Source organism: Lycium ferocissimum, chromosome 5 (assembly GCF_029784015.1).
Source record: "Lycium ferocissimum isolate CSIRO_LF1 chromosome 5, AGI_CSIRO_Lferr_CH_V1, whole genome shotgun sequence".
NCBI lineage: Eukaryota > Viridiplantae > Streptophyta > Magnoliopsida > Solanales > Solanaceae > Lycium > Lycium ferocissimum.
Genome location: NC_081346.1, coordinates 10,449,267 through 10,461,286, shown reverse-complemented (window position 1 = coordinate 10,461,286; position 12,020 = coordinate 10,449,267). Strand labels below are relative to the sequence as shown.

General features: G+C 32.9%; 1 protein-coding gene and 1 non-coding gene across 2 annotated transcripts; one reads left to right on the top strand and one right to left on the bottom strand.

Moving 5' to 3' along the window:
* The first annotated feature begins 1,457 nt into the window (after nt 1–1,457).
* Nucleotides 1,458–1,529, top strand: TRNAP-UGG (transfer RNA proline (anticodon UGG)). The gene has a single exon. It is a non-coding gene; the product is annotated as a tRNA-Pro (tRNA).
* A 3,483-nt stretch (nt 1,530–5,012) lies between these two features.
* LOC132055924 (zinc finger protein SHOOT GRAVITROPISM 5) lies at nt 5,013–7,582 on the bottom strand. The gene is made up of 2 exons (XM_059447948.1): nt 7,577–7,582; nt 5,013–5,894 (listed from the first exon to the last, which is right to left on the bottom strand). Exon 2 carries the CDS (start codon nt 5,844–5,846, stop codon nt 5,343–5,345), a length of 504 nt encoding a protein of 167 aa, XP_059303931.1. The 5' UTR covers nt 5,847–5,894; nt 7,577–7,582; the 3' UTR covers nt 5,013–5,342.
* Between the last annotated feature and the right edge of the window lie 4,438 nt (nt 7,583–12,020).

Below are 12,020 nucleotides of genomic sequence, written 5' to 3'. Positions count from 1 at the left end.
GGTTCGTTGCAGCTTAGCGCCTATGTGGTTTTTTGATTTCTTTTGCCTTTTGGGACTTGGGTAATTAGGAATAAAGATTTTTTTTTTTATTAGAGGTAATATAAAATAGAAACATGGTTTTTACTTTTGGGTACTTAGAATTATAGAAGAAAAAGGATTTAGAATAATATAAAAAGGAAAGTTAAAAGGCTGCTTTAATAAATAGAAACACGATTTTTACTTTTGGGTAATTAGAATTATAGAAGAAAAAGGATTTAGAATAATATAATATAAAAAGGAAAGTTAAAAGGCTACTTTAATAAAATCATAGAAACGTGCAGGAGCTCGAGTTCAATCCCGAGACCTTGAGGTAATAAACACAACCCCTAACCAGTGCTCCACTCGTCCTGGTTTGACCAGGTGTTCCTTCAGGTAATATTAGATATATTTTTAGAATTATACACATAATATATTGAGTTTAGTCGAGTGATTATGTGTTCACGTGACCCAAAATTAATGCATAAATTTGCCACTGGCTGCATCTTAATGCATTAATCCTTTTATTGTAGATTGTGTTATTTTTTAGATACAAGCCTAGGAAAGTCTAAGACATTCTTTTCATCGTGCGCTCTGTTTTCTCTTTCGCCATTTCCTTTGATGAGGATGGACATTCATTTGTGAAGTTCATGAGTGGGCATGTACTGGTTATGTTCGAGTACTGGGAAAACTGATTTATTGGCTAGCACTCGAAGCAAATAGTGCTTGGCGTTGTCTTTTTTCCCCTTCTAATAATTTTATTCTCCAACCTATAAATGGTCACTTTTACTGGTGTTAGTTAAAATAGAATCACAATTTATTGATACATATAAATCCAGCCACTTCGTTGCTATAATCGTTGCTATAACATACTGAAGATTTACATAATTGGGCAGATTTATTTCCAGTAAGTATAATCTCCTTCACTTCCTTCTTCCCCAAATACATAAAGTTTCTTCTAGCAGTCTCAGGATATACCCTAAGTCTTTCATTTCTATCATCAGAGTAAAGCATCAAAGTAACATTCTATAACTAAGATGATGACTATGATCAATATTTGTTTGCTATCATTCGTAGACAAATGTAAAAGACCTTAAGGAAACCTAATACGATGTTTGCAATTCTCATGGCAAAGAAAATTGTTGTTGCATTACTTTTTATGGCGTATCACAATAATGTCAGAAGAAGCAGGTATCTACCGTTCTATTTTAAGTTTTGAGAGCACTGCAAGCTTGCGAATCATGTTTTAAATAGAAATGTCAAATAATAGCTAATAAAATTTTGGTTCTTTTAACAAATTTGATGTCGATAAATTTGCGAATCTAGAAATTCATTTCCGTCAATTGAACCTACCCGAACTCTTTCTTTTAAGAACGAAAAAGATTTGTGCCAAAATAGGAGAAGTCCTTGGATATGTAATTAACATATTTGTAAACATCGTTGGGCATTTGGTCTAGTGGTATGATTCTCGCTTTGGGTGTGAGAGGTCCCGAGTTCGATTCTCGGAATGCCCCCTCAAAATGCCATTTTTTGTTTTGTGAGTAACATCTTTTTAATATTCACATCTTGCACTCTTTCACCCCTCCAAAAGTGGTAGGGTAACTTTTGTCGATAACAGCACTTTTTTGAGTCAATCCTATATTTATTTAACTTTTGCCTCAATGCAAACAGCTGTTAGCAACTTGTCATCTTATATATTTGTCTTGGGGTCATTTGACCAGTCAAGAAATTAATCACAAGAAGGCAGTCAATGTCAGAAATCATGGTATTGTTGAAAGGAAAAAGACAAACACCAGTTTGAAGGAATGCAAAAACAAGAGCTATATATGGAGGGAAATAGCAAAGCTGAAACGTCCAGAAATCTTGGCTTATCCAGAAAACATCATTTGTAATCGGAGAATCTCATGTCATCTATTGCAAGGAAAAAGAAACCATGAAAACTATGAAGTTGAATTTTACTCCAAACAGGAGTATTTGATATTTCTGCATAGCATGAAGAGAACCAATTAACCCTTTCTGCATTATGTCAGTGACTTCCTAGGTCCTAAAATACTTGTTAAGTTTTGTTTTTTCGAGAGTTATTTTGACTAATCCTCGAAATTAAATTAGATTAGATTAATTAAATATTTTAAACTTAAAATTTAGATATTCGAAAATTATACAAGAAGTATTATAAGTTTAATTTCTTCTCATATCAATGTGGTGAAAACATACATCTTAAATGTTGGTCAAAGCTCTGCAGTTTGAATCTCGAGAACCGGAAAGTGACAATTATCTTAATTTGGGACGGAGGGAGTAGATTTTTTCATTCTGCAATATTTGGAATATTATTTCGACACCAAAGGTGTATTAAATTTAGTAAGTCCTAGAAGTGGCCGATTTAAAATTTAAACTGTGGGTTCTGAATTCTAAGACAACGACCTCAAGTACTAGTAACTGAGCTCTAAATTTATTTTTCGTACATATATCTATAGGGAAAATACATAAATACCCCCCTCCCCCCCCAACGTATACTTGGATTGATTATGACGCACCCAACCTTTGCGGGCGACCTATTACCCCCTGGCCTTATTTTTTCTGTATTTTTGTACCCTATTTTGGCTGACGTGGCAAAAAACAATTTGATGCCCAGTTGCACAGTGGAGAGTGTTGCACACTCTCCGCCACATCGGCGCCACGTCACTGCCACATTGGTGCCACCTAAATTTTATTAAACAAGTATTAAAATTTTAAACAATGCCATCTTCTCCATTGTCACAACCTGGAGAGCTATCTCCATGGCTTCCATGATTATCAAATAATGCAGAGCTCAATTGTAATTCAACTTTAGCACAAACAAACAATTTTCTCTAGTGTTTTTAAGCTCCAAATAGTAATACCCAGATGATTAAACAACAGTTAATTACAACATCCATTTTTTTTTTCTGCTGCAATTTTCAATCTCAAGAACCCAACAATACAGATCTGAGATTTTCACTTTTCAACTTGTTTCAAATCAGCATACAACTTCGAATGTCACCGTCATGGTCAACTCCGCCATGGTCATCGCCGTGGACCTGGCGGTCTCCGGTGACCCTACACCAATCCGCTTTTTTTCTTCTTCATAAATCCGCCTCTCAATCACATTATTCTCTTCGAATCCACAACTAATCGCAACGCCATGAAATAAACAGCCCAATTTCAACTTCCCAATATCAAAACAAGCTTTAATTACTGCTGATAAAGTAAACCCACTTGGCTCAAACCATAAATCAATCATTTCCCCTTACAATTTCAGAGAAAAAGGAATGGAGCAAGTAACAATGGAGTTCACCGGAGCAAGTAACAATGGAGTTCACAGCAGCTTTCCCATCAGATTTTACTTGCAAACCAATTTTGACTAACAAATCACCAACATACAAAAATTTCAGATTCAAAATTGGTAACCCAACAACATTTTCGACTACCCATTTCAGATTTAAGAATTCGACTACTCCATTTCAGATTCACAATTGGTAACCCAACAACATTTTCCTCTAATTTTTCTATCATTGGAGGAAAATGTATGATTGAATCAACAAAAATGGAGTTCTGGAAGTGAAGAAAAAGAATGAGAGTGAAGAAGAGTTGCACAAACAAAAAGAAAGTAAAAAATTGTGAAAGAATAAATAAAAGTAACATTAGCAAAAATGAAGAAGAATGGGGGTGGCGGTGGGTTTAGGGGTGAGTGGGGAAACTGAGGGGTGGGGTGGAATGAAGAAGAAGAAGAAGGGTTTAGTGACGTGGCGCCAATGTGGCACTGATGTGGCGCCGATGTGGTGGAGAGTGTGCAACACTCTCCACTGTGCAACTGGGCATCAAATTTTTTTTTGCCACATCAGCCAAAATAGGGTACAAAAATACAGAAAAAATAAGGTCAGGGGGGTAATAGGTCGCCCGCAAAGGTTGAGTGCGTCATAATTAATCCGAGTATACGTTGTGGGGGTATTTATGTATTTTCCCTATATCTATATAGTGAATAATTTCTTCTTACATTATCTGGGTCAAAGTTATTGGCTTTTGCCGAACCCGCATATTCAAACCAACATCAGCCCCAGAATTCTATACATAACATATATAAACAAAAATAATCAAGATATTAGAAATTACAAATCTACAATTGTGCACTAATTCTTTGTGGTGAAACTTAGGTAATTCAAACATTTATAAATGACTTCTGATCAATATTAACAAGAATTCCTTCGTCCTTTGCATCACAACTAATTAATATGTTCGTTTCTTTCAGTTCTTCGAGTAGGATATGTCATACCTCATTTAGTTGCAGTAAAAGTTTCACGAAGATTGGTCCACTTTTATCTTTTCTTTTTAAATTTGGTTTATAAATTACTTTGTAGTTAACGTGATGAGTTGCCCAGTGTAATTATGACAGGGATCTTAATTTAATAACAAAATTTGATTGTTGAAAAGTGAAATGGGACCATTTCTTTAAATTGATGATGCATGAGACTCAGGCAAATATCCTTGTGATCGAGTATCAACAGAGACTCCGAGGAAGATTCGCATCACTACCTATCATGATAGCTATATCTTCAAAATAATTAAAAAGAAATTAAATGTACCTCCAAAGTCATAAATTGAAAAATCCAACATTTGTTTTATGTAGTAAGAGCATCGTGCTAATTATACTGGCATATACATAGGACGCCATGTTTGTTTTCATAACTTACATTAACCAAAAGAAAGTAGTGCTACTGTATGAAAAAGATATTACTAATTTAAGTTATACATGTCTGTAAATACGCTCACCTAAAGGATATATATTAAGCCTCCTTAGAATGTGTGATATATAATCTTTAAATAAGATAAATTACTTGTAATTTGTTTACACAATATATAACTTAAACTCCTCATTTAAATAACTCACCTTAAAGCAAAAGAACAATGGCATTGGTGGTTGACTTATTACTTCAAGACCAAACATTAGCTCAAAAGTATATACAACAGTACAACACATATAATGATCGAATCTCATGTTTCCAATATTATGAAGATTACATTACCTCAAGAAAGGAAGAACTAATCATACATAATCGAATTCTGCCAAGATCAGGATACTATAAGTTAACATCAATTGATCATGAAAGAACGGAAAACAAAAGAATCATACATCAATTATTCCACTTTTAAGTTCTTGCAGAATTCCCAACAAAAGAAAAGAATGCATTCTACAGAATATTTATCATCAGCATTCTACAGATTATTTATCATCAGCTCCCCCTTCATAAACTCAAAATACATATATTAATTACTCTTATTAGAACGCACCTTCATTAATTAACATCTTATATTCAGTGAGGTCGAAATTTTTGACTGCAAGACTGACATGTAACTTCCATGCACGTAGGATCAATCCTACGAGTTGCTCTTTCTTTCAACTTTTCTGCTTTTTCAACTTCCTCTTTAGCTCTCTCCCACATACTTCTCGCACGTGCAAATTCCGACTGAGCCATCTCTATTTCTCTTCTAGTAAGTTCTCTCACACGTTCAGCATACGCTTTCTCTATGGCTGCCAACCGGATTTGCTCAGCAGCTTGCCATTTAAGAGCCTCAACGTAGCCCGAATCGAATCGGACATCGTTGTAGTGATTATTATGATTGACTGCCCTTGTTAGGACGCCTTGTGAAGGTGGCTTAATAGGTCTTACACTGATTGAGAGTTGTAGGTCCAAAGAAGGATGTTCCAATGATTCCGATGATCGGATGTTTGCAGAAGAATCTGATGGCCAGGATGAGGAGTTTGCTGCATTTGTGTGAGTAGATAGAAAGTGTAGCTCCTTCTGGTGATCCTCCATTATTAATCTTGTGAAAATGGAATGTGGTTGCCTGTCCAAGTGGTGCCGCTGATCAGGAAATAAATAAATAAAGAATTAGGGCAACTTAAATCCTAGAAATAATGACATACTCCCTCCGTCCCAATTTAAGTGGCACCTTTCAGAATTTGAGATTCAAACAAGTATTTCTTTGACCGTAATTTTTTCATGTATCTCTTAATTATTTTTAATTGTCAATTATTGTCTTAATTATTTTTAATTGTCAATTATTGTGACTTATAATACTTTTTACGTAGTTTCCAAATATGAGATTATTATTTAAAAAACTTGAAGATTCCATGCCCAAATCCACTGTCAAAATTTAACTGTTTGACTCTCAAAATCCGAACTGTGCCACATAAATTGGGACAGAGGAGTATATATCTACATTGGTAGTGTAACAGAAGAGTTAGGGTAACACAAAGGAGTGTACTGGGATGAATGATCACTTCACACTTAGTCAAGGGTCTTTGGTTCAAATTTTGGAAATGGAAGAAATATTTGGTAAGAGTACATGACGTGAATTTGAATTAGTCATGCCAGTTGATTCCGGATACCAGATGGTTATACATGAAAAAAAAAAACTAGGGTAACTTAAACTTTTGAAGAATTAATTTGAAATACATATATATATATATATATATATATATATATATATATATATATATATATATATTATATATATATATATATAAAATTACTAATATTGTTGAGTATATACTTAGTAAATAAAATTGTGCTCTCTCTAACAAATTAAGTAAGCTTTTAGATGAGATGGTAACACTTTTCGACATGGTATCAGAGCAAGCAGAGGTCTTGAGATCGAATCAGATGATCACACACTTCAACAAATATTATTAGTACATATTACTTAAATCCTACAAATTATAATTACATACGTACAGATTGCATTATTTTTATTTTATTTTTGAAACATACCGTCCTTGCTAGTAAAACTTGAGTTAGACGGACCCTATCAGTATATTAAAATCTACAATGAGAATAATACATAGTTCTAACCAAATAAAATTCCATACTGACAAAAATAATGTGTGTGTACTAAAATCCTTGGCTTGTTTTTTTCCCTCTTTTTGTGGCTTACCAGAAACAAGGTTAAAGAGGATACTCAAAAAAGGATACTACTCTGCATTTCATTTTGGCCTATCATCTACTCTAGCTAGCTTCAGTACTAACTGATGGACGTAGAGTTTGGCAGGTCAAAATGAAATGCAACTACTATTAATCTTTTCTTCTTTACTTACGTGAGAAAGAAAATGATTTTCAGTCCGTATCAATTATGACATTCATTTTGTTTTATTAAATACTCAAATTGTTTGACACCATCCTAGTTAATACTTGTAATACTATTTAATACAACTTTTGCATGTTTCTAGAATTCAAATCTATCGAACTAATCAGATTTATGTTTTGGCATGATGTCTTATTTCGAACTAAAATTTTCAACTATTACTATAATATTTTCCCTCATTTCTTATACTATTTGTATACTATTGATATACCCTAATCAAACTGGTACCTTAAACTCATAGCCCCTTTATACTAGCGTCACATAAAATGGGATAGAGGGACTAATACATAGCGCTAGCTAGCAGTTATGATAGAAAAGACAAATGCGATTGGAATTCTCGGCTGTGCGCCTGTGCCTGCCTTAATTAACAATTTTTTAGCCAAAATAACAATATGGAATTTACCTTAGCTTGTTCCCAAAGTATAAACTATGAGCAGCTGTATTCTCGGATTAAGCCATATCGTAAAAATTAGGTTGAATTTCTACCAACAGTCCTTTGCTTAAGTCTTTGTATGCCATATAAATTAAATTCTCGTTATAACATAGTTCAAAGAGATGATTTGAAACTCCGGTGACTGCAAGTGAACATCAATTTAATTTGATTAATATAAGAATAAAATACTATAAAACATACCAAGGAGGAGAAGAAAACTAAAAACCAAAGAAAAATCAAGGAGAAGCTACCTCCCTCTTGTTTTAACTGCAAATCATATTAAGAATTTCAATTTGCGACATATATTGACAAGAAACTGATAAGTTCCGCACTATACTTACTGCATTAGAAGTTTAATCAACTGAACAATTCTCATGTCCACATTAACTATTAGAGAATACTACATTATTTTATTAAGAATAACTTGTAATAGAAATTTAATTAGATCTGTTTGACATACTCCAATATCTGTTATTTTCTTGTATATGTTTCAGTATTTTATTTCAAATTAACTCCATGTATCTAGTTCACGTGCAGCCTTTTGATCATATATAATTTCAGTGATATCACTAGAATCAGATGTATGAGAATCATAAGAAAAGGAAAAACTAACATTCGCTTAATCAAAGATTTCCTGAGTGAGAATGAAATTAAACGAGTAAAACTGGACTTAAGGTGAATTAAAGCGCATATATATGCAGGGGCGAATCCACCCTAAAGGGTGGAGTGGCATGACACCCCCTAGATTAATAATTTTTTTATATACTTATGTTGTAATTTGCTTAAATTAGGTTAAATATTTGATCCTGTCACCCCCAGCTTAAATTAGACAAAGGTGTCACGGCTGGTAGACACAAGTTTGAATCTATCTTGAACATTTTCGACTCCCGTTTTTCTTTGTGCTTTTTACTTCCTTTGTACCAGGAATTCTCTTTTCAGCTCTCCCAATTTTCTATTTATCTTTTTATTATTTATATTGCCTTTCCTCTTTTCTATTATTTTATCTGTGATCTCTAGTGAGAACACACAAATAGAAACTTCAAAATCCCTTAAATTAAACATTTCTCTTAATCTCAAATCTGTGAGTATTTAAATCGAAAAACTTGGGTCTCAATGGGAATTTTGGATTGAGATCAAAATTTAATTTTTTTTTAATAATTTCTTTTGTTTATTACTCCCTCAGTCCATGTGTACTTGTCTATATTTGACTTGGACACTCTTAATAAGCAACAAAAAAAAAAAAAGGAGAAATGAATTAGAGTACTTAATAATAAGGGTAAAATAGGTATAAAATGGTAAATTATGTCTTGGTTTTTCAAACTACATAACTTACAAGTAAAAGTGGACATATATTTTTAGTATAATGGACAATTAAAAATGGACGGAGGGAGTGTATTTAAAAATTTATGCTATTGTATAATTGTTAAATTCAATTTAAATCGCTTTACTAGTTAAATTGTGATGGAAATTTCATAAGCACTGCTTAGAAAAAACATGAAATTTATGATTTATTCTTGAGAACTTGTAGTTTATCTGATTCTACATTTATTTATGGGGTGTATTTACTTATTGAAGAGTTTTTCTATTATTTTTCTTATTTTGATTGGTGTAATTTCCTTATTGAAGATGTTATTTTACTTGTCCAAATTCATTTTTTAATATATATATATAAGAGATGCAAGTCCCTTGATGAAAATGTTGATTTTACTTTTGTTGTTAATGGGTGTGATTCCTTATTTAAGATGCTAATTATGTTCATTTCTTGATTTTTGAGATGTAATTTCATATTTGCAAATAAAAAAAAGCCTATTAAGTTGACCCGAATAACTAAAAAGAGATGGACCCGACCTAAATACACGTTCCTAACAAGATGTACATTGAAGAAAAATTGTGGCACCCGCCACCTTCAAATCCTAGATCCGCCTCTGTATATATGTGACACATACATCCAATTATATATACAGCCATGACTTTTAGGAAATATATACTCCAATAGTAGTAATGTCAGAATCATTACCTACAAAATTATAGTATATGGGGTCCTATAAATCTTCTTTTGACCTAATCCTGAGAATGTCAAAAAGGATAGAGTAGCTAGCTAACCAAAATACGATTTCCTTTATTAGTCTTGACTGAAAATTTCCTTTCAGGCAAGTAACTAAAAACTGTAAACGGAAGAGAACAGAAGAAATGGTAACTAGCTACATGATTAATTTCATGCTTGGGCCCTCGGGAAAATATATGTATTGTACGTAGCTGCTGCTAGTAATCATGATGATGCCAACAAATAATTCAGGTTGCAGAGAGAAAGAGCTGAGAGAAATTTATTATTGGAAGAGAGCATTATAAGAATCAAAAACTTTGGCAGAAAATTAAAAAGATCGATCAATTATCATGGAATCTAATGCACAACAATACAATCAACAAACACTCAGAGAAATCTTGTCAACAATTATTTCTAAGCACGAGAAAGGCCAAGAATGAATGAACGAAGTAGTAGTACCTTATGAGTTTCAGTACTCAATGGATTGGTATAAAGAGAGAGAGAGAAAGATGTACTGAATTTTCTGCTTGAAAGCTTGAAATGATCAGACTATGGAGCTAGAAATTAGGTATATGAACTAAATTGAAGACAATTATTGGGAAGCCCTAGAAAAAGGACTTAAACTTTTTAGAAGACGTTATGGGAGAGATCGATAATGAATGAATGAGAAGAAACAAAGAGAAAACGACTTTTGAAACCGATAGATTTTGACAACAAAATGCTTGGGGGTGGGGTTGCGGGGGAGGGGGTGCCACATATGGCAGTAGTAAGTTATGACATATATATACACAAAACCACATGGACGGTTTGCTAGTGGGAGAGACAAAGGCATTACCTACTTGCATGGGTTAAAGTGGACGTACACAAAGCACCAAAAATGTAATTACAAATTTCACGAAAAAAGTGAATGTACTATATCATTTCTGTGGGTCACCTCATCTTTCCCCCCGACCCTCTTCAATATATAAGGTGTATATTGCCCTTTCTCATCCTCAAGCTCTTTTTCAATGTATAAATTATTAATTTTTCAATTGATGTAAATTGTATTATCGAGATCCTTGCATGCTTAACTAAATATCTTACATCTGAATCTTAAGAATAAAAATTCCATTTTGAGAAGCGCTTTATTCTGACTATTTAGCACGAATATAAATTAGTCCGGTCAATGAGCTTCAACATAAATGAATATTCCCACAAAAAATATAAATAATAAAAAGAGGAAGCATTTCTTCTAGCCCTAATTAGATGTCTTATTTTCTACTTTTCACTATAAGACTATGTTAATAATGAGTATTAGCTGTTTATACATCTCATGTTAGATCCTCATGAAAAAAGAAGTAGCTAAAAGCAGTCTCCTTCCCTTATCACATATATCATGAGATGGGCGAGCTTACTTAGGAAGTTCTTTCTCTACGTTTCTCAATATTTTTGAAATTTGTATATGTATTTATAAGTATTAAGCTAAGCTAAGCCAACCCAAATATACTCTTAATTGGTGTGATATGATGTATTTTGGTCCAAGCTCTCGTACGATTGTTTCCAAAGGTCTCACATCATTAAGATATCTCTATACCTAATTATATACTCCTAAATTTGATTTATATGACGAACCCATTTGACCTGCATGACATTTAAAAAAGAGGGAAGACTTTTTAAACTTGTGGTTCAAAATAAGCCTTGAAAATTTGTGTGCTGTAAATCATTCATAAAGTGAATTTGTTTAAAATTAGGAAAGAATTCATTCATTTTTAGCAATTAAAAAGAAATAGGTTCAAACAAATTGAAACAGAGAGAGTATAACTTTCTAACATTCAATTACCAATAAGGAATTTTGTTAGCAAAGAAAAAGGTGAGTTGGACTTTATCTGTTCTTTAAAATGTGCAAATTTTCAAAAAAAATTGATCTCTTTGCATCTTCTTCCAGTTATATATACCTCCTCCGTCTTATCTTAATTGTCACATTTTCTTTGAAACAATTTTAAAAAGTAATCTTATGTGTGTTACGTTTTTAGCCTTTTCCCTGACACTACAAGTAATCAATAAAAGTAAGTTATTCGTGTCCCGTAAATAAACTCGTAGAGGATAAGTTAAAGTTAAACCCATAAAAAGGTGAACCATTTTTAGGAACGTGACAATGTTTTCGGATATTCATAAACAGGAAAGTGACAAAGATACGGAATAAATGAAGTAATAAAACTTAAATCGATCTTATACTAATTAAATCAGATATCTAAATTGGGATTGGTGGAGAATTTGAATATTATTGCATATTGAACAGAATTGTCACATTCTTTTACCCAAGAAAAGTAGTCCTGTGGAGAGGGGTGGGGGTTGCAGATGTTGAAGAAAGAAAACGTAAGAGAATAAATA

Coding starts and splice junctions, on each gene's coding strand:
- LOC132055924 (XM_059447948.1), bottom strand. CDS start 5,846: ATGGAGGATCACCAGAAGGAGCTACACTTTCTATCTACTCACACAAAT.